This window comes from Enhydra lutris, unplaced genomic scaffold (genome assembly GCF_002288905.1).
Source record: "Enhydra lutris kenyoni isolate GAN:26980312 unplaced genomic scaffold, ASM228890v2 scaffoldscaffold10, whole genome shotgun sequence".
In the NCBI taxonomy this organism is placed as follows: Eukaryota; Metazoa; Chordata; class Mammalia; order Carnivora; family Mustelidae; genus Enhydra; species Enhydra lutris.
The window spans coordinates 5,194,941-5,214,567 of record NW_019154094.1 but is presented as its reverse complement, the minus strand read 5'-3'; the positions used below and the strand labels follow the sequence as shown (position 1 = coordinate 5,214,567).

At 49.5% G+C, this 19,627-nt stretch overlaps 1 protein-coding gene across 1 annotated transcript; it reads right to left on the bottom strand.

Moving 5' to 3' along the window:
• Window positions 1-8,541: 8,541 nt before the first annotated feature.
• LOC111143981 (C-C chemokine receptor type 5) lies at window positions 8,542-17,679 on the bottom strand. The gene is made up of 3 exons (XM_022498036.1): window positions 17,657-17,679; window positions 13,070-13,121; window positions 8,542-11,553 (listed from the first exon to the last, which is right to left on the bottom strand). Exon 3 carries the CDS (start codon window positions 11,540-11,542, stop codon window positions 10,484-10,486), a length of 1,059 nt encoding a protein of 352 aa, XP_022353744.1. The 5' UTR covers window positions 11,543-11,553; window positions 13,070-13,121; window positions 17,657-17,679; the 3' UTR covers window positions 8,542-10,483.
• Between the last annotated feature and the right edge of the window lie 1,948 nt (window positions 17,680-19,627).

Here is a 19,627-nt window from a genome sequence, read left to right as displayed (position 1 = left end):
CTTGTCTCTACCCAGAGATTTTTACCTTGGCAGATGACTCTGCTGTGTCCCAGAAGGAGTACAGCCCAACCTTTGCCTTGGGGCTCTGATTCCATCCTTGCCATCCTCTAGTGCCTACTACTCCCGGGTCAATTAGCTGTCCAGAGTCTGCGTTTACTCCCTGGCTTCAAGCCCCGCATGCCGCTGGCCCACACTCCTCAGCACTCTGTGCGAGGTCCGGCCACATTTGCCCTCCACCCACCAGCTTGCAATCCCGTCTCTTCCTACTTTTCTTCTCTCCTACTGCTCTCACAAAAGCACTTAGGGTTCCAGGAAGTGTCCTCTGTGTTTTCTCACACAGCGCTTGCACTGCAATTCCTCCCACGCATACACACTGGTCCTCGTGCTTTCTCCTTGCAGGACCACTACCTCCCGCTCCAAACTGGATCACTCAGAAAGATGCCTGGCGGGGTGCCTGGATGGCTCAGTGGGTTAAAGCCTCTGCCTTTGGCTCAGGTCATGATCTTAGGGTCCTAAGATAGAGCCCTGCATCGGGTTCTCTGCTCAGCAGCGAGCCTGCTTCCTCCTCTCTCCCTCTCTGCCTGCCTCTCTGCCTACTTGTGATCTCTGTCTGTCAAATAAATAAATAAAATCTTAAAAAAAAAAAAAAAGAAAGATGCCTGGCGTGGCTGTGTTCTAAGGGCACCTTGCCAGTGGGGACGGGGGTTGGAGGGCATGGCATTCTGGCCCCCGGTGGGACTCTCTGTGGGCATGTCCTGCAGCCACAGGTGTGGGAAGGCCATGGAAGTGGAGGAGTAGCATGAATGAGGATGAAGATAGTATGTCTGAGGACGCCAGGCTCCCATGGCCATGCCAGGGATCCAGAATGTTCCACAGGTAAGCTGCAGCAATCTGGAGGTTGGAGGCCTGAACCAGCCCCCTCGAGGCCTCAGACTCCTCTTTTTTGTTTTGAGAGAGAGAGAGAGGATAAGCGGGGAGGGGCAGAGGGAGAAGGAGAGAGAGAATCCCAGGCAGACTCCACACTGAGCACCGATCCCAACGCGGGACTCGATCTCACGACCCTGGGATCAGGACCTGAGTTGAAATCAAGAGTTGATGCTTAACCGACTGAGACTCCCAGGGGCCTCCAGACCCGTCTAGATGAGGCTTCAAGCAAGGCAGAGACACCAGATAGGGTTTCTAACCATAGCAACTGCCCACATTTGGATTGGAGAAGCTTCTGTTGTTGGGGGTTGTTCCGTGCATCAGAGGACGTGGGGCAGCATCGCTGGCCTCTTCCCAGGTTCAGCCAGACCTTGCTGGATGGCCACTGGAGGCGAAGCGTGCCCCGGTGGATACCCGCCCCACCCGAACAATCAACTGTGGAATTGGGGGACCGGGAGCGACGAGCCTTGTACCTCCTGAATTTGACTCCTGCATCCCGGGATGGGACCCAAGATGCTAGGAAGGGGAGGTAGAAGTCTGGGCTCTAGGACAAGTGGAGCTCAGAATGAGGGAGTGTTTGTTTGCTCAGAGACTAGCTTCCGTTGTGCTACCAAGGAAGGGCCTGATGGAAACGTGAAGCATCAGTCATCTTCTCCCGCTTCCCAGGCTCTGGGCTGGGGGGCCGGCCTTGGTGCAGGAGGTGCCCCTCACTTTCACGGGGACCATCTGGCTCCCTGGCTCCTGCCACCCTTTGAAGACAGGACTTGGGCGATGCTGGGCGCTAGCCCCAGCACGCCAGTTTCTCAATCAACATTAGGTGAATCACTAAGTCCCTTAACATGCAAGTCCCAAATGGGTGACCCTTTTCACCATCATCTGTTCCTTAACTCTGTGCTGCGTGAAGGAGGGAGTGGAGTTTTTGATCGAGTAGGAGTACCACGAGGTGGGTAAAAGGGTTCATCTTCCCAAAGCAGTATTCTTTTGTAATTATCATCAGATCCCTTGAGAAAGCAAATTCCAAGGGGATAGACAAACACCTAGTAGAAGAAACGGCTGGTGTCTTGGCTGGGACTGCTGTATGGAATTACCGCAGACCAGGGTGGGGCGGGGCGGATGGTTTCAAGAACGGACGTGCGCTTCTCAGACCGCTGGAGGCTGGAAGTCCAAGATCAAGTGGCTGACAGATGTGGTGTCTGGTGGGAGCCCACTTCCTGGTTTGCAGATGACTATGTTCTCATTTTGTCTTCACAGGGGAAGGGCTGAGAGAAGGAGCAAGCTCTCTTGTCTTTCCTTACAAGGGAAGGGGCCCCTCATGATCTCATCACCTCCCAACCCCCGCAGCCCCCAACACCATCACATGGGGTGTTAGACTTTCAACATTCAAATTTTGGGGGCGGCCAACACACATTCGACCTCCAACAGCTGGCAAACAATCTGTGTGTGGAAACCCATCAACTCATCTGGAAAAAGAAAGCAGCAGCTGAAAAGGAGGAAGGGGAGAACTCTTTCTTGCTGAGTGTGGGAGAAGTGGGGGTTTTAGATCTGTACTAGTGAGGGTTCAGCTCATCTAGCCGTTATGGGGAGAGCTGGAACATTCCTGGGGTTGATCATAGAACGGATGGAATTGTTGGGTGTCTTTCCTTGGGAAAGATGGGACCCCAGGCAGCTCTGCCTTGGGACATAGCTCTCTCCCCAAGTGGTCCTAAGGCCTCCCTCTGGCACTGCTGGGCACTGTGGGGTGCATTAATTGTCATTGCTTTTGGGAGCAAGAATCTGATGGACTCACCTTGAGCAGCACATGTCTGCACTCTGTGTGGGAGGTAGGCAGCCCTTCTAATTTGTGACCACTGCAACGGCACTTGGGGACTGGTGGGAGACTTGAGCAGGTCTGACTGACAGTCCCTGACCCACTGATCAATGTTCCCATCGCAGAAGCAGGGGCAGTGTGCCCCATGTGGATCAATGGAAGGACTCACCCCACACACGGAGGGGCTGCCCTAAGGAATGAAACACTTTAAATGACACCCGGGGATATAGTCCTTCAACTGGAAATATAGAAATAGGATCAGACATGGGGGGGAGCTAAAATAGAATAAAAATGGCATTTTAATTTAGTAGGAAAATTATTTCATAAATGGTCTTGGGATTGTCGTGTGTCATCTGGGGAAAACCCTTGGGATTCCCACTTCACTCCATACTCCAAGATGAGTTCCAGAAAGAGGAACCAAATGATTTAAAAAAAGAAGCCATAACAATGTTAGAAATAAAAATGGGAGATTTTTTGCAATCTCAGCATGGGGGGAAGGCTTTTCTAAGCATGTCATAAAACCCAGAAACCAAAGAAAAATTTAATAAATTCACTTGCATAAAAATAAAATCTGCATGGTGAAGGACAGCTAAAATTCACCGAGTGGTTGTCATGTGACAGTTGCCACGTGCAAATTCCTATGTTAGTTCATTTACTCCTTGGAGCAGTCAGTGAGGTTGGCGTTATTACCCCCATTCCACAGACGGGGAGAGTGAGGCACAGAGAATTTAAGAAAGTTGCCCGAGAGCGTAAAAAACCCAAGGTGTGATATATGATACTGGCGTTGGTGCAAACTCAGGGGATAAGGGTAGAGACGTGATCTTGTTTATATACGCAGGAAATCTCGCCCATGTGATAAGGCAGTGCTAACTCTATCGCCTCTTGGATGGATGACCGAGTAGCCGGAAGCAGGGGTGGGAAGGAGATTTTCACCGACTCCCTTCGGTACAAACAAGCTGAGAGCAAAAGCGGAGACAGGAAAACTACAAACCAGACCCCAAAATTCAAGAAGACTGGTGTCTTGTACATCACAGCCTTCTCCCCAGCTCTGGAGGACCCCGCCCCCGGGCAGCGGTGCTGGTGCTAGAACAAGGAACGAGTATGTTCTGCTCTGCGTAAGCTGTTTAAGGTGCGTGGAACCAGGAAGAGGTTGTAGCTACGCTTTCTTTACAAAATGGTCAGATAAAGCACTGTCATGTCTCACTCATCTTTGCTGGGCCACTTTAGGCACCGGTTCGCGCCTGCGTACTTGCTCCTCCTAGGCTCCACCCACCCGGCTTCCAAGCAACCCTCATTCAAGGGCACAGAGCCCCTGGCGAGCTCCTTTATTCCGCGCCCCCTGCCGGCGGTGCACAGGCCCTCCGTAAACGTTTGCTGAATGAATGAATGAATGAATGAATGCGTGCATGCATGCTAAACCTGGGCTGCGCATGGTCAGCTCACAAGTGAACTGTGTTCCCGCCTTGCTTCTTCGGGTGTGTCAGCCTCTGTCGGAATCCCAGAAAGGGGGACTGGGGGCGGTGCGGGGGCGGGGAGTTGGCCTGGCTCCCCCACCCCCACCCCCCACCATCTCCCAGTCTGTTTAGAGCTGCAGGGTCTGCATCAGCCAGAATCACATTGTCAGATTAATCCCTGCCCCCACACCCCGCTCGCGAACGCCTTTCCCAAGACACTACACAGGGTCGTATGGATTGAACACAACGCCCTAATGTTGGGAGGCACTTTCAATCCGTGGTGTTTGATTTCACATCCAAGAGCCCTCCCACGTACCCAGCAGCTTCCATTCCACCACCCGAGGAACATTCTTTGGGGGAGCGCAGTTCTAATAGAAAGAGGCAATAGCTATTATCAGGAAAGTAGCTGCCAGCTACGAGAACTCTTATGTGCCAGCCACTGCGTTCAGCCCACACGCCATCTCTCATTTCATCCTCCGCACAAACATAGCTAGCACAGCTTACTCTCGACCCCAGTATTGCAGATGAGGAAACAGAGTCTAGAAGCACTGAGAAACTTGCCTAGGAGTCCTTGATGCCACAATCCAAGTTACACGGACATTTTTTGACTACTTATTGTATACCAGCCTTGAACTGTCCATTGAGACATGCATCGAATATTTTCAAAATAATTAAAATGAAATAAAATTTAAAAACCAAGCTCTATAGTCATATGAGCCACATTCTGCACTGATCTGGTGGCCGCTGTCTTAGTGCATCTCCATCGGTACGGTAAGTTCCTCGGGATGGGGCTGGTTTAGCTACGCCATCCTGACCTAGCTATCAGGCAGATAGTATCCCAAGTCACAGGAAGGGACTCTGAGGTCCCAAGACTGACTCTGAGTCACTTCCCCAAGCTCCCTCAGCCTCAAGGCTGGACCTCAAGCAGGCTCCACTTTCTATCCTATAGGAAGGAGTGAGATAACCAATCAACAGAGTCCTGATTTGATGATCTGTAAGGGAAAAAAAAAATTGTAATTTTCTTGAAAGGGATTTTTGAAAAATATTAGCTAGTGGATATAAACCAAAACACAGGCATTTAATTTACTTTTTAAAAATTTTATTTATTTATTTGAGAGAGAGAGAGAGCAAGCACAAGCAGGGGAGAGGCAGAGGGAGAGAGAGAAGCAGGCTCCCGGTGGGCAAGGAGCCTAATGTGGAGCTCGATCCCAGGACGCTGGGATCATGACCTGAGTTGAAGGCAGACGCTTAACCGATGGAGCCACCCAGGCGCCCAAGTACAGGCATTTTAGAGTAAATACGAGCTATTGCTGTTTTAAAACTACCTTGTTGCTTTCTCTGCAGAATTATCGTTGCACCACCCAGAGCTGACACAGACTTCGAGCGTTTTCTAGGTCTTCTGGGATAAGGCTTTACTGGACATAGTTAAAGGGAGGGCTCCCTGAAGGGATTAGGAAATGGGGGAAAGGGAGAATTCTTTTGCCAACATAAGCAAAATCGATATTCATTTGTAAAACATCCCAAACAGACCTTTTCTACTTATTTCTACTCATCCTGTCTTGAATTCGAAGCCGCCAAGCTCCGCACGGGTGCCAGACGACCCATCTTTATTTACTTTTCACTTGGAACGGACGGATTGAAACATAATCCCAAACCAGAAACGAAAGCAAGACGCTTGGAGCCTCTAACACAGAGATTTTATACTGCCAATTAGATCTAGATTCACAGGCTTTGAAGACAAGCTTGCAGGAAGACCCAGTTAATGCTTTGCATGTGAAAATCGAGGAGTCGAATCCAGACCCTCCCTGGCCCGTGTGCCACTCATTTTCAGGCTGGCAGGATCCTCTGTGGGACAGCAGCCTCCCTCCAGCATGCTTGGTTTGATGGGCTTTAAGCAACGGTTTTCAAAGTTGGCTCTACTTAGAATTGCCAGGAGATTCTGCAGACCGAGCAACTCCGACCCGGGGGGGGGGGTGGGGGGCGCAGGAGGCAGAACCACTCCCACCTGCTCCTCTCCACAGCACATTGCCAGTTTAGCAGGTGGGACGGGAAAACCGCAGGAGAACTGAAACCTGGCTGTTCCAGCCCACCCAGACCTCTGATGTCAGAATGTCTGGCCCGTAGAAGGTGGGGAGGGGGATATGGTGGGAGGTGGGGTCCGTTCTTCTTCCAGAGAGTGAAGGGTCGGGCTGACAAGTCTTCATCAACCTTTGTTTTCACATGATATGATGCCAGAAGAGGGATCCGAACGAGGTGAAGACAGGAATGGAGAAAGGGAAGCGTGAATAAAGAAGAAAGCCGCCCAACTGGAGATCATATTTGATTGTTTCAAACACGTGGTACCCGAGACCATGACTGGTTGTACAAGAGAGACGCAAGGGAGGGGCTTGGGGCGTTTTATGGGCTGTGAAAAATGCTTCATCACAAAACATTTTGTGGCCTTGTTGCAAGCCTGTGGGTTCAATGATCTGCGGAGATTGGCCCTGGGCCACTGGGACCTTCATTTCCAGTTGCAGGCGTTCTTCAGAAACAGAAAGAGCCGAGCATTATCTACACGGAGCTGCTGGGGAAATACCTCTTGTCCACAGCAGGATTGGTGCCGCAGAGGCCAACATGAAACAGCCAATAGTAAAGCTTCTCCAGTCTCCAGGCTCTGAGGTCCAGGCGCAGCTGCCAGACGCGCTTGTTGGTTACCGAAGTGGCCACAGGGGGGCAGTGTAGCCCAAGGTTCTTACTGGCTCTGACGGTGGGTCCGTTGGATTCCAGTTTGAAAAGAATAAAGTGTTTAAAAAACTGGGTACCACAAGAAAAAGGAACAAAACCAAGCTCCTGACCCATGACGGAACCACAGTGGCACAGAACTTATAACCAAACTAAAGTAGTAACAACAGAGAGCCAAATAGAAGACTTGTAAAAGAATGCTTCTGGAAGACTGAAGGCAAATAAGAAATACGGCACCATATGTAGAAAAATAGCTTGATTTCATCATAACAGTGGCGAGGCCAATGCACTGTAGTTGTATTGCAGGTGTTTTTATTTTTTTAAAGAAGATTTTATTTATTTATTTGCCGGAATTAGAGAACACAAGCAGGGGGAGCAGCAGGCAGAGGGAGAAGCAGACTCCCCACTGAGCAAGGAGCCCAATGCAGGGCTTGATCCCGGGACCCTGGGATCATGACCTGAGCTGAAGGCAGACACTTCACCGACTGAGCCACCCAGGTGTCCCTAATGTTGCAGGTGTTTAAACTAGAACTTGAAATACAAGCGTGAGCAGAATCCTAACTTACGAATTTGCACATTTTTTCCTCCCTGCTGGGGATGTTCACTTTACTTTGACTTTATCCATAGCACATATGTAACCCCTTCCATGACAGAGGCCTCTGGGCTGGGGGTAGGGTACCTTTGCTCAGGACATGGTGAGTGAAGTCAGACCCCAAAGGTCCCAATAAGTCCAAACTTCGTTTGTCTGTCTCAGGGCTGAGGCAGAGGAGGGCTGTGCCACAGAGTGCCCCACAAAGGGAGAAGTGCGGGGACGATGGGCGGGTGCCGTAGACCCTTCCTCTGCTTGGCCTCAGCCCCCTTCCGCCCTTCCTTGGATCATGCCTTCTTTCGACTCACGGGTGGAAGGTTGTCCTTTAGGTTGTTAGGGAAAAGCCATCGTACGAGCCAGCTCTGGCTGTCCTTGTCTTCCGCTCATTCCACGGACCTCCAGGGAGGATGGTGACCTGCTCTGGAAGGTGAGAACCTGAAAACCAGCCGGCCCCAAACTGTGGATATGACCCGGACCCATCACCTCTTCCCGGAGCACCTGTCCTCTCTGTGGATAAGAGACACATGCCCAGAAATCCAAATGTCAGTGACACAACTGTCCCCACTGCGATTACAAACATTACAGTGTTTGGAAGGGATTTGAAATGAAAGAAAAGCAAGCTCAGGAGGAGCCGTCCTCAGTCCTCTTGTGTCTGCAACTTAGGATGACAGAAATGACCAGCCTGTGACCTTAGGCCTTCTTAACCGTCAAACACAGACAGCTGGCATGGGCTTAAACACACATCGATTTTCCGGGTTTTAAAAATGCATCAGGTCTTTGGCTCTGGTAGTAGAATTAAATTAGAAGTTTAAAAGATTTCCAGTGTCCATTGCCCAGAAACACAACCCTGAGAGGCTGTAGTTTCAAACACATTATTCTGGCAATCTGACTCAGGGAGGGGGGCAATGTCTACAGATATTTAGAAAGAAGTGTAATTCTCTGTGTGTGTGTACCTATGGAATTTTCCCAAACCAACTACTTTCAAAGTGCTTTCACAGTTTTGTAAGCTAGGCTTCCCTTGACTGAGATAACAAGAGTACGATCAGTCATTTTAGAGGGCGGCTTTTATTGGGTAAGGATTTTCTTACAAGCAATTTGTAACTTTCCATAGACACAAGATTCTCAGATATGTAGGATATATACATACATATACACAAAGATACAGAATGTCTTTGAGTTGACCCAGAGGCTAGGGTCATAGGATACTGATGCCCTTGAAGCAACCTTCAGAGTGTCTCTGGGTGCTTCCCGGTTGCCACCCATGCTCTCAAGTTTCATCTTTCAGAGCTTGAGAAAAATCCGTAGCACCTCTTACTATTCTGACACCTTTACCCTTGAGTGACTCTTACTCCTTTACGTTCCATCGCCTCATCCCTCCCAAATGGTCTCAGCCATTTCCAAGATCCAAAACCATCTCAGGCAGGTACAAAATAATAAAAGTTGCAGCTCAGAACAGTCATGACTGTCTCTCTGACATGAAAAGATCCCTTAGTGTTCGGGGACAATGGAGAAGTTGGCTGGAAGGAGAGTCTAAAGTCGCCACACTCAGCCTGAAACACAAAGGTCTGGAAATGGTGCTTTCTGTGGCTGATCAAGCTGGAGGCGGGCTGTTTTCAAATGAATCTGTCCCTTCTGCCCTCTGCCTATGGAGAGGTGAATCCAGGAGACAATGTTGAAGCTGTGGTATGCCCCGGGAGGGCAGAGATGTACTCATTCGGGCTCCCCTCCCTGCCCCAGGGTCTCTTAGCTCAGTGCTTAGAAAGCTCTTCTTGATAGGTTCATTAACTATGTAATCAGTCCTCACCTGAATGTTCCTGTGTTCCTGGACCTCAAGCTCATGCGTTCCTAAGTCAAGTGTTTCCAAGCCTCCTGGAGATGCCCCGTTGTTGAAACTGGGCTGGGAAGGACAGCTGTCAGGGCAGGAGCAGCCACGGAGAGACAGCCCAGGTTTTGTCTACAGAGGGCTGTGTTCAAGGTCACGAAACCAGACTCTTCCTCTTCCACAAGCCCCTCCTGCTTTTGACCCAAACCTCATCCCCTTCCCATGCTTGAAGTCTTCCTTAGGGCATCTCTCCAGTCTGCATGCTTGATGCCTGGAGGTTCTGTCTGTCTTCCCTCTGCCTCTTACCTCCAACCCAAATCCATCACAAGTTCTCCTGACTCTCAGCCTACATGCTGTGAAAATACTCTCTGCTTCCCATCCCTGGTGCCTGGACCTACACAGATGTCCCCTCACCTCGCCTGCATGTCATTGACCTCCCTGCCTTAAATGCTCACTTTTCCAGAACATCCTTTGGCCATGCAATGAGCTCACTGCAACAGTGACCAGGGCCCTCCTTGCTCTGGCTTTGACAACTGGTGCTGTGTACACTCTCCACAGTCCGGGCTCACCCTGCCTTCCCCAGCCCACGCCAAGCTTCCCATTGCCGCCGAGCCACTCCCCAGGTCTGGGGTCTGTAGCTTGGAACTCACTTTCCCTCCCCTCTCCCAGCAGAGGATCTCCTTCTCACTGAAGATGCTCTCCCCATTCTCACCTGGTCTTGAACATCTGTGGATCTTACCAACCACACCTTGGAGGGCAGATCACACTTGGAAGACGTCCTTTCTTAACCGATCATGACAAGGACCTGCTTTAAGCACGTTTGCAATTATCCAATATGTTTCTTGATTAATTTTGGTGTTCCTGTTCAGGTTAACCACACTCAAGAATCAGCAATTCTCCAAGGATTTTTTTTTTTTTTTTAAATAATGAACTTCCGCAGTGAAGGGAGAGTGTGCCAATGAGTTGATGTGTGTAGAGCGGAGATGGGAAGGTCGCTGTCATCAGCATATATCGATTTGGCTCTCCGGAAGCGACGGCTTCCAATGATCCAATGTACTTAAAAGAGATGCCAGATGGATGGATGAATCGTGGCCCCTCTGTGACAGCACCTTCCTTTTAAAAAGAACCACTCCCACCCCCAGGCTGTGTACAAAGACAAGTCCAAGTCATAAGCCGACAGAGATCTCCTGCTCCCCGGTGGATCGAGTGTAAACCGAGCTTGCCCTGTCGGACACGTCTCCCAGGAAGACGGGGCAGTGTTTGCAGAAGCGTCTGGCGATGTGCTTTCGGAAGAACTTTAAGAGGTAGTTTCTGAACTTCTCCCCCACGAAGGCGTAGATGATGGGGTTGATGCAACAGTGCGTCATCCCAAGGGTCTCCGTCACCTGCATGGCTTGGTCCAGCCTGTTGGAGCTGCTGCAATTATTCAGGCCGAAGGACTCCTGGAAGGTGCTCAGGAGAAGCACGATGTTGTAGGGAGCCCAGAAAAGAAAGTAAACAATCACAATCACGAAAATGAGCCTCACCGCCTTGTGCCTCTTCTTTTCGTTTCGGCACCGAAGCAGGGTCTTGAGGATGGCCGAGTAGCAGACGACCATGACGAGCAGGGGCAGGACCAGACCCAAGATGGTCATCTTTAACGTCAGGAAGTTCTTCCAGAAATGGTAATGAGTGGGTGGGAAATGAGGGCTGCAGGTCAGGCGAGACCTCTCCTTCTGGGATCTGGTGAAGATGATCCCGGGGAGAGAGGTGAACACGGCCACCACCCAGGTGACCCCGCTCGTCACCACCCCAAAGGTGACTGTCCTGGCCTTTATGGCAAACACGGCGTGGACGATCGCCAGGTACCTGTCAATGGTCAGGAGGATGATGAAGAAGATGCCTGTGTAGAAGCCTATGTAGTAGAGCCCTGTCAAAATCTGACACAGCCTATTTCCAAAGACCCACTGGTCTGCGGCGTACTGGGCCCAGAAGGGGATGGTGAGAAGGAAGAGCAGGTCAGAGATGGCCAGATTGAGCAGGTAGATGTCAGTCATGCTCTTCAGCCTTTTGCAGTTGATGAGGATGAAGATGACCAGCATGTTACCCACGAAACCAAAGACGAACACCAGAGAGTAGAGCGGAGGAAGAAGTCTGGCTGCGATTTGTCTCACGTCAGTCTTCTGACAGGGCTCTGACATCCCGTAATCAATGTCATAGTATGGAGTCGGCGTGGGGTCATTCATTTTGCTTGACCCTGGGAATTAAGAAAAAGTGCTCCTTTATTCAGCCCTAGAATGTTCTGAGCGGTCCACCATGAGCACAAACTGTCTTAGACCTCCACAGGCTTTCAACATTGGTACCTCGATTTCCACATTTAACTGAGTTCCCTTTTGTGGCCAAAACAAAGGACTTTTGCAGGAAAGGGAAGGCTTGCCGCTGGTGTCTCTGCTCGCTAGACGGGGAGCATGACTCCCCGGGAAATTCACAAAACTGTCATCTAACCAAATAAGATCTGGTGCCCCGTGGCCATGTGGAGAGAAGGCAGCTTTGATCACAATTTCAAGAAACTGACTCGGGTGCCGTCTCACACTGTCTGACGATCTACTGTGCTGTAGCTGCCGTTCCCCAGAGGCTGAGCTTACATAGAGCATTCACAGAGTGCTAGTAACCATGAACGGCTCCCCAGGGCACTCTGTGGGCCAGCGCTGTTCTGAACTTCGCACCCATTCATTCGTTTAATCCTCAAGGTCACCGTAGGAGTCAGGTCATGTTATTGTCCCATGTTGCTGATGAGAACCTCAAAGCACAGAGAGGCTGAGTAACTTGCCCAAAGACACACAGCTAGGAAACAACTGATTTGGAAGGCAGGCAGCCTGTGCTCTTATCCACCAGCTACCCTGGTCTCTCGCTTCTTGGTGAGAGAACTAGAACTTGGCATCGCCAGGTTGGTGTTGCAATACAGTCAGCACGAGATGGGCTGAAGCCCGAGTCCCCTGAGAAGGTCATGGGAGCTAGCAGCCAGCTGTAAAATCTAGACTCCTATTCTCACTTTTGCTCTCACATTGCCTTGCCTGGTCAATTTCAGTTCCATTGCTTCATTGAGAAATTTCTTTAATCCATGTGGGTCTTAAACCTCCTGGATCTCAGATTAGGCAGTGGGAGGAGCACACAGAAACGTTCCCCTTAAATTCTGAGCCAGAACAAAAATTGTTACACTAAATGTGCTGTGGAACTGATTATTAAAGGGAAACTTAATTTGATATTTGTAATATGACATTAATTGGACAATGTTTACCTTCCCTTTTTGGGGGGCGAAAAACAAACAGAAGAGAGACTTAGATACAATTTCTGTTTGGAAACACATTCAGAGGGCATCCCATCCTGGGGAGGGGGAGGGGATTTTCAGTTCCTCTTACCCGATTATAATCTATAATCTGGGCCAAGATTCTGGCCAAGAATCACCTCTTTTGAAAAGCTTTCTTTTGAAAGGTGAAGCTTCTTTCCTTTTTTTTTTTTCTCTTTCATTCTTCCTTCCTTTCTTTCTAGTATTGATCCCTTACAATCTTTCATTCACAATCGTGTTTTGTATCTTCGATATTATCACAATCTGAAACTCATTCTAAATTCTAACTCTTTTCTTCTCTCAAAGATTATGTTTCAAGATAGCTCTAGGAGCACCTGGTGTTTGTCTAATGGGTTTCCTGTAAGCCCTTTTACTCATCACAGAAGCAGAGCTAACTAACAGGCAAAATGACTGAAAGGTGACTTACCAAGAGGGTTCTTGTAGGGGGACGGATGTCTCAGCTCCTCTGACCAGCTGAGCTGTGCAAATCAAACATATAGGCAGCATAAAAGTAGGAAATGCACAGTTTCTAGTGAAAGGGGGGAGGCGGAGTTTAGTGAATAAGTATATTGCCTGGGAGAAAAAAAAGAAAAAAAAATCAGAGAACAGTTCTTCTTTCTCAGCTGAACTCGAAATAGGCTGCAGTCTAGATGTCTGGCCTGAGTGCTTATTCATGGGTTTCACGGATTACACTTATGTCTTTTGTTTTCTGTTCATCCAACTACACAGAAACTGTTAGAAAATAGGATTGAAGGATATTAGAACTAGAAGAACATTCGTGTTTATGGAGTCAAAATCCCTCATTTTCCTGAAAGAAATTGCTGCTTCGGAGGCCCATGATTTATCTGTAGAAGACCACAGGGCTTATCCATGGCAAGGCGAAAATGGGAGAGATTCTGATTCTCTTACTATTTGTCCTCAATCAAAGCCACTGAAGCCAACTTGAAATTGAGGGGGGAATGCTTCCCATGAATCCCGTGGTCCCCGTTACCCATTTCCCCTGTCCCCTGTGCTTTTCCCACCTCACCCCCCCCCCACCCTGTACTATTTTTCTCTGGAAATGAAAACAACTGATTGTCTAACGGGCTTTACTTGTGGGTTCATCTGTGAGCTAAACCTGTTGCCCATCTTCCTTGGGTTTGGGTATGTCCTGGGGTTCGTCATTAGGAATCTCCTCCACCTAGTTACTATGTCGCAGCCCTCAAACCAGCAAGCGTTCATGACTGCCTGCACTCTGCCAGATACATAGCAGAGATCCTGCCTCCAAGGACACAGTCTATCTGCGGCTCTGAGAAGTTGTCCACATAAAATGAGCAATAATTGGTCACCTAGGGTCAGGTTCAGGAGTATATGACAATCCCATATGCAGTCACAGAGAGCTTTCTCGGTGGTTGGTTACTTATCTGAAAACCTCAACTGTTGACTTCGGGAGCTGAACACACAGGGGACAGCACCCTGAGCCTCAAGAGCGCCCTCTGGGGTCTTCCACTTCCTCCACTATAGAATCAGAAGCTTCAGCTTGTGGTCTAAGAAAGGGCGGAGACCCCAGACCTGGGGAGGCAGCCTCACACAGGGCTAAGCACGTGACCTTCGCAGCCAGACCGCGGGAGCTTGAAGCCCCGCCCTACCCTCTGCTTTCGGGTCCGTGCAATGGGCTGAATAATGGGTTTGTGGGGAGGGGCACACGAGGCAGCCGCACCCAGAATTTAGCACATAATATCCACACGGGAAACATCAAACTCCTACCCACTCATTCTGTGATCCTTTCCTAGGGAGAGTTTATTTGATAACATTTTAATGAAATTTGCTCCCGGGGTCCTTGTCTAGAGCAGAGTTTCAGCGGCCTAGGGGTGAAGCCAGGGGTGAAGCAGGGTCATGAAGCTAGGGACTGGTGCTTGGAGAATAGACTAGAAGGAGGTGATGGCTGGGACAACCATAAAAGCACAGAGATAGCCCAGCAATCAGTAACCACCCACCAGGGGCCATGCTCTTGTGTCACAACAGAGCCCAGCAATTGGTAATTGTAACCAGGACAGTGAATCATGAAAAAAAAAAAATTCTTCAAGTTCATCCTGTGTGTGCAAGTCAGGAGGCAATGATTAAGAGCCTGCCTCTGCAGACATACTCCAGGGGTAAGTCCCAAGCTTCATCGTTTGTCACTTGGCTCTGAACAAGATTTTGAAAGTCCCCAAGCCTTATCTGTAAAATGGGGGAAAAAACCAAATCCCAAATCACAAACCTATTTGTGGTCAAGATCAAATGATATAACAAGAGTGGGGTGCTTCGCAGATATTGGCCCTCCATGGGTTATGTAACGAGGCCTTATATTTTACGAAAATATGGGTTCACAAAATGGGTAGCAAATAGATCAATATAAAATTTTGCAGGAAGCAGGAGGCATCAATAGTCTTGGTCCTCCGAAGAGCAGCCTTGTGTTCACGGCTGGTAACGTGTGTGTGTGTGTGTGTGTGTGTGTGTGTGTGTGTGTGTGTGTGTAGAACTCTCAGCTGCTCCTGGATAAATGTTACATTTCTGTAATGTTGCATTACTGTCACCACCCGAGCTGGGGCTTCTCCCTGTGAAGTTCTGCGTGTCCGTCATCCAGGCGGCGGAGGCTGTGACGGGTGCTCGTCCCCGGAGGGCAGTATGGAGTAGTGGTACAGGCTTGGAGTCCCCACTCCCACCCCACCCCACCAATGTGCCCTTGGCAAGATACTTCCTCTCTCTGAGCTTCCATATCATCATCTGGGGAATAACAATCTAGACCCTGGGGGTCCCGAAGGCAGCTCCCCCATTGAATACCGGATGACTCTATGGCCACACTGGTTTGGACAATACACATTTGGAGGGGAAAACAGGGGGAGGATTCATAGAACATGGAAGCCCAGCTTAGTGGGTGTCACGGCTTTCAGATTTCTGGGTTCAGAGAGGGATTCAGGTCACCTCTTGGGGTGAGGCTCCATCCCAAGGAGTTACAAGGAAGTGAGGACCCACGGGAACTTCTTCAGCCTTGAATCAAGGAAACATTTCCGTCTGTCATACCGTGACTGAGTTTCATGGTCTCGGATTCTCTTTGGCCCTGTTTGCAAGGCTCTTGTTCTCCTGGGGATGACATTCAGACTTCCCATGAGAAATGATCCTTTGACCTGTTTGTCACTCTGGACTCGATGCTCATAATGGAGGGCATCTTGAGCCCGCCCTCCTTTCGGGGAGTTGGCCGACCTTTGAAATAGTTGGTGTCCAGGCATTGAATCCAGGTTGGGTGGACGGCTCTGCTCCCGCTGCCCCATGCAACTCTTCACTCTAGATGCTGAGCAACTGCCAGGGGCTAGGGAAATGCTGGTTCCTCTCCTTGGGTTCAGAGGGTCAGCCTTATGAGCCCAGCTCCTGTCACCTGCCACACAACAGCTCACACACACATAGTTCCTTCCTCCCTTCCTCCCTTCCTCCCTTCCTCCCTCCCTTCCTCTCTCCCTGCCTCCCTTCCTCTTTCTTTTTATGGCAGTCTAATTTAGATGCAGCAAAATGCACTAGTCCTAGGTGCACAACTTTGTCAAGTTTTGACATGTATATACCCACATAACCACCCCTCCCCAACTGAGATGATACAGCATCATCCTAACACCCCAGAAAGTGCCCTTGCAACACACCCAGGGGTAAGGGCCACTTGACTTTGGTTACCATGGACCATCACGTGCCTCTCCTTTAAATTCATATAAATGGAAACATAGATGCTATCCTCTTCTGTGTCTGGCTTCTTTTGTTCAGTATAATGCCATAACCATATTTGCCAGAGTTCCGTTATTAGACGTTCAGGCTCTTTCCATCGATCACTATTATGGACTACCTGTTCTCAGTGTGGCTGCCAGTGCCCTGATATCCCCACCAAGGAGGATGCTTCCAGTGTCCCCAAAGCCACCTTCACCAAGAAAGTCCAAGAATCCCCATAGTTCTCAAAGGAAGAGGAAAAATCCTTCCCTACCACCTGTGTGTCTTAGCAATGATGCTAGGGTCCCATGACTCCCAACACTGCTTCACCTTTGGTCCCAGATACACTTCGTGGTGAGTGGGGCTGGGGGTCATTACACCGTCCTCTCAACCTCTGATGTCTCTGTCCTTCTGGTCCTTCCCAGAATGACCCCCTTCCCAGTGCCTGCACCACATTCCCCATGCCCTGTGCAAATCATCACACCACATGGACACTTGCAGACTTTCTACCTCCTTGCTTAGCAGATATGTCCAGATGTGGTGGCAACCCTTTAACTCAGCTGGGAAGTTTGCTTTATGAATTTTGGGTATTTTTTTTTGAGTCAGTGCCCAGACATGGTGCTCATACAGTGTAGTGCACTGATGAAGGTATGTATTAGGCCCACTGCGACTTTAGATTGGATCACACCTGCACCTCTGTCTTCAGCTGTATGCAAAACAGGATATCATACAGGACTTTTCCTGTTGCCCCAGAACTGGCAGTTATGGCCTGAGGCTGAGGGCAGAGAGGTGTTAAGTACCTTACAGTTCTAAGGAAAACCACTGACACCTGGGGTCACACATCTTCCTAGGGGGCTTCCTAGACTGACAGAATCAGCTCTGTGCCCCTGGTTGCCATGCCAACTCATCACACCCTTGTCCTGCAAGGAGACAGATTTGAGCAGGAAAGGGTTGTAGAAATGGGTGGGCTTGATGGGGAGGTGAAAGGGAGGGGTTCTCTCCTCAAAGCCAAGGGCGGGGATTCTGAGAAAACCATGTGAGGAATGGGAGCTTGCAAGAAGGGGAGGCTGACACCTCCTTCCTGGGTGGGGGATCTTCTAGGTAGCAGGTCAGCTGAGCAGGAGAAGAGGGGATTGGAGAGAGGAGATGGTGGAGATGGGACATAGCAGTGAGGCAGCAAGGAGGTCCCAAGGATGTGAGATCACAAACATAGTGTCAAAGTGGCACCTACCCAAGACATTTCCAGTCTCAGGCACTCACCAGACCCAGGGCCAGCCCTCCCCTAAATTCACAGAGGTCAGCTTACCAGCCCAGAGGCCTCTTCTCTCTGACAAGCTTCCTCTTGGTGGCTCTTGGTGGCCCTTACTGCTGCTGACTAATCAACCCTGAAGCCATTTCATTTTGTTAAGGAAATCTTAATAATGAGAAGAAGGCAAAGCAGAGAAGGATGGGTCTGGGTGGCTCACTCCCAGGAGGCGGCAGGGCCTTTGAGCGTCACGCGTCATGGAGGACGACACGGGGTGGGCCCTCTGCCAAGTCCCCAATTCCACCAGAACTCTTCAGACACCCATCCCTGGGAACGATGACCTTCCCTGGCAGCTGCTTGACTCAAATAGCCCACTCAAACGTTCTTCTTGGGATAAAGAAGACTGGGTTTCCACATCTAGAAATGGAGAGAGTCAGCAGCTTTTAAGTAGTGGTTTCTTTGGTGGCAATAAAATTCTACTGTAGCTATGACTTCCGTGTTGTGGGACTATCATTGAGTTGGTGACTCTCTCCTCTGGGCTCTCAGAACATTTCACATACAGCTCTACTTCTGTGCTCTGCACAGTGCCTGCTGATTCACAAACACCCCATTCTCTACCCTTCTTCCCCTCCCCAGTCCCTCCACTTAAAGGGCTCTCAGACCATGGGAATTAACACACCCTATCTTCATGTACCTACTCCGGACTGGTGCACGGTAGATCCTCAAGGGGGTCTGCTGCATTGAATTCCATGATGGAATAAGAAATGGATACTTTCCCAAATTTTAGATGTACTAATTAGCCTTTGTGCTTCTTGGTAAACATCTGCCACAGCTCAGTGACTTAAAACAGCAAGTGTGGACTTCTTGTTCCTATGACGTGTGGCTCCTATCTGTGGCTGGGGTCTGGCTCTGTTCTCTGTGTCTTCTTGCTCGCATGGCATGGCACCTGCTGTGGCCTGGGAGGGACCTTCTGGTGGCCGAGCAGGAAGAGCCAGAGGCTCAGCCCAACCACTTCTGTCACTGTGTGTGGTGGAACCAGGTGGCACTTCTGCTCACTCTTCATGGTCGAGCCTCCCGTGGATGGAGGGGGGGCACCTAACACTCTAAGTCATAAGTCACACTACAAGGACAGGCGTGTGTGGGAAGGAGTGAAAAGTGGCAAAGAGTAAGACAATCTACCACACCACAGAATAACAAAACGGGCAGGCTTTTTTAAAAAAATTATTATGTTTAGAACCCTAAACATACCATCTACCCCCCACCCCCTTAGCAGATTTTTAAAATGTACAATACAGTATTGTATCAACAGGTACAATGTTATAAGCAGATGTTTGGAACTTCTCATCTTGCACAACTGAAATTGTATGGACATCAATAAACATATAAAGAAAAGGCGGTGTGTACATGCAATGGAATATTTCATTCGCCCTTACACAAAGGAGTTCCTGCCATATGCAAAACCATGGGTGAGCCTTGGGGACATAGAAGGACAAATGCTACATGGTTCCCCTTACCTGAGGTACCTAAAATAGTCAGAATCATGGATGAAAAGAGTAGAATGGTAATTGCCAGAGGCTGGGTTGGGGAGGGGAGGAGAAAACAGGGAGTTGCTAATCAGATAGTTTTTCAAACAGCAATGTAGTTAGAGCATTAATTTGTTTTCCAAATCATAGCTTAAAAAGTCAATATTTATGGTCTCCCTGATATGAGGAAGTTGAGAGGCAATGTGGCAGGGAGGGTTGGGGGTTGGGAAAGGACTAAATGACTCACGATGGGATCAGGAGGGAGACAAACCATAAGAAACTCTTTTTTTTTTTTTTTAAGATTTTATTTATTTATTTGACAGAGAGAGATCACAAGTAGATGGAGAGGCAGGCAGAGAGAGAGAGGGAAGCAGGCTCCCTGCTGAGCAGAGAGCCCAATGCAGGACTTGATCCCAGGGACCTGAGATCATGACCTGAGCCGAAGGCAGCGGCTTAACCCACTGAGCCTGGGTGGCTCAGTGGGTTAAGCCGCTGCCTTCGGCTCAGG

What these genes read in the sequence shown, in the direction of transcription:
- LOC111143981 (XM_022498036.1), bottom strand. Translation starts at nt 11,542, where the DNA reads ATGAATGACCCCACGCCGACTCCATACTATGACATTGATTACGGGATG.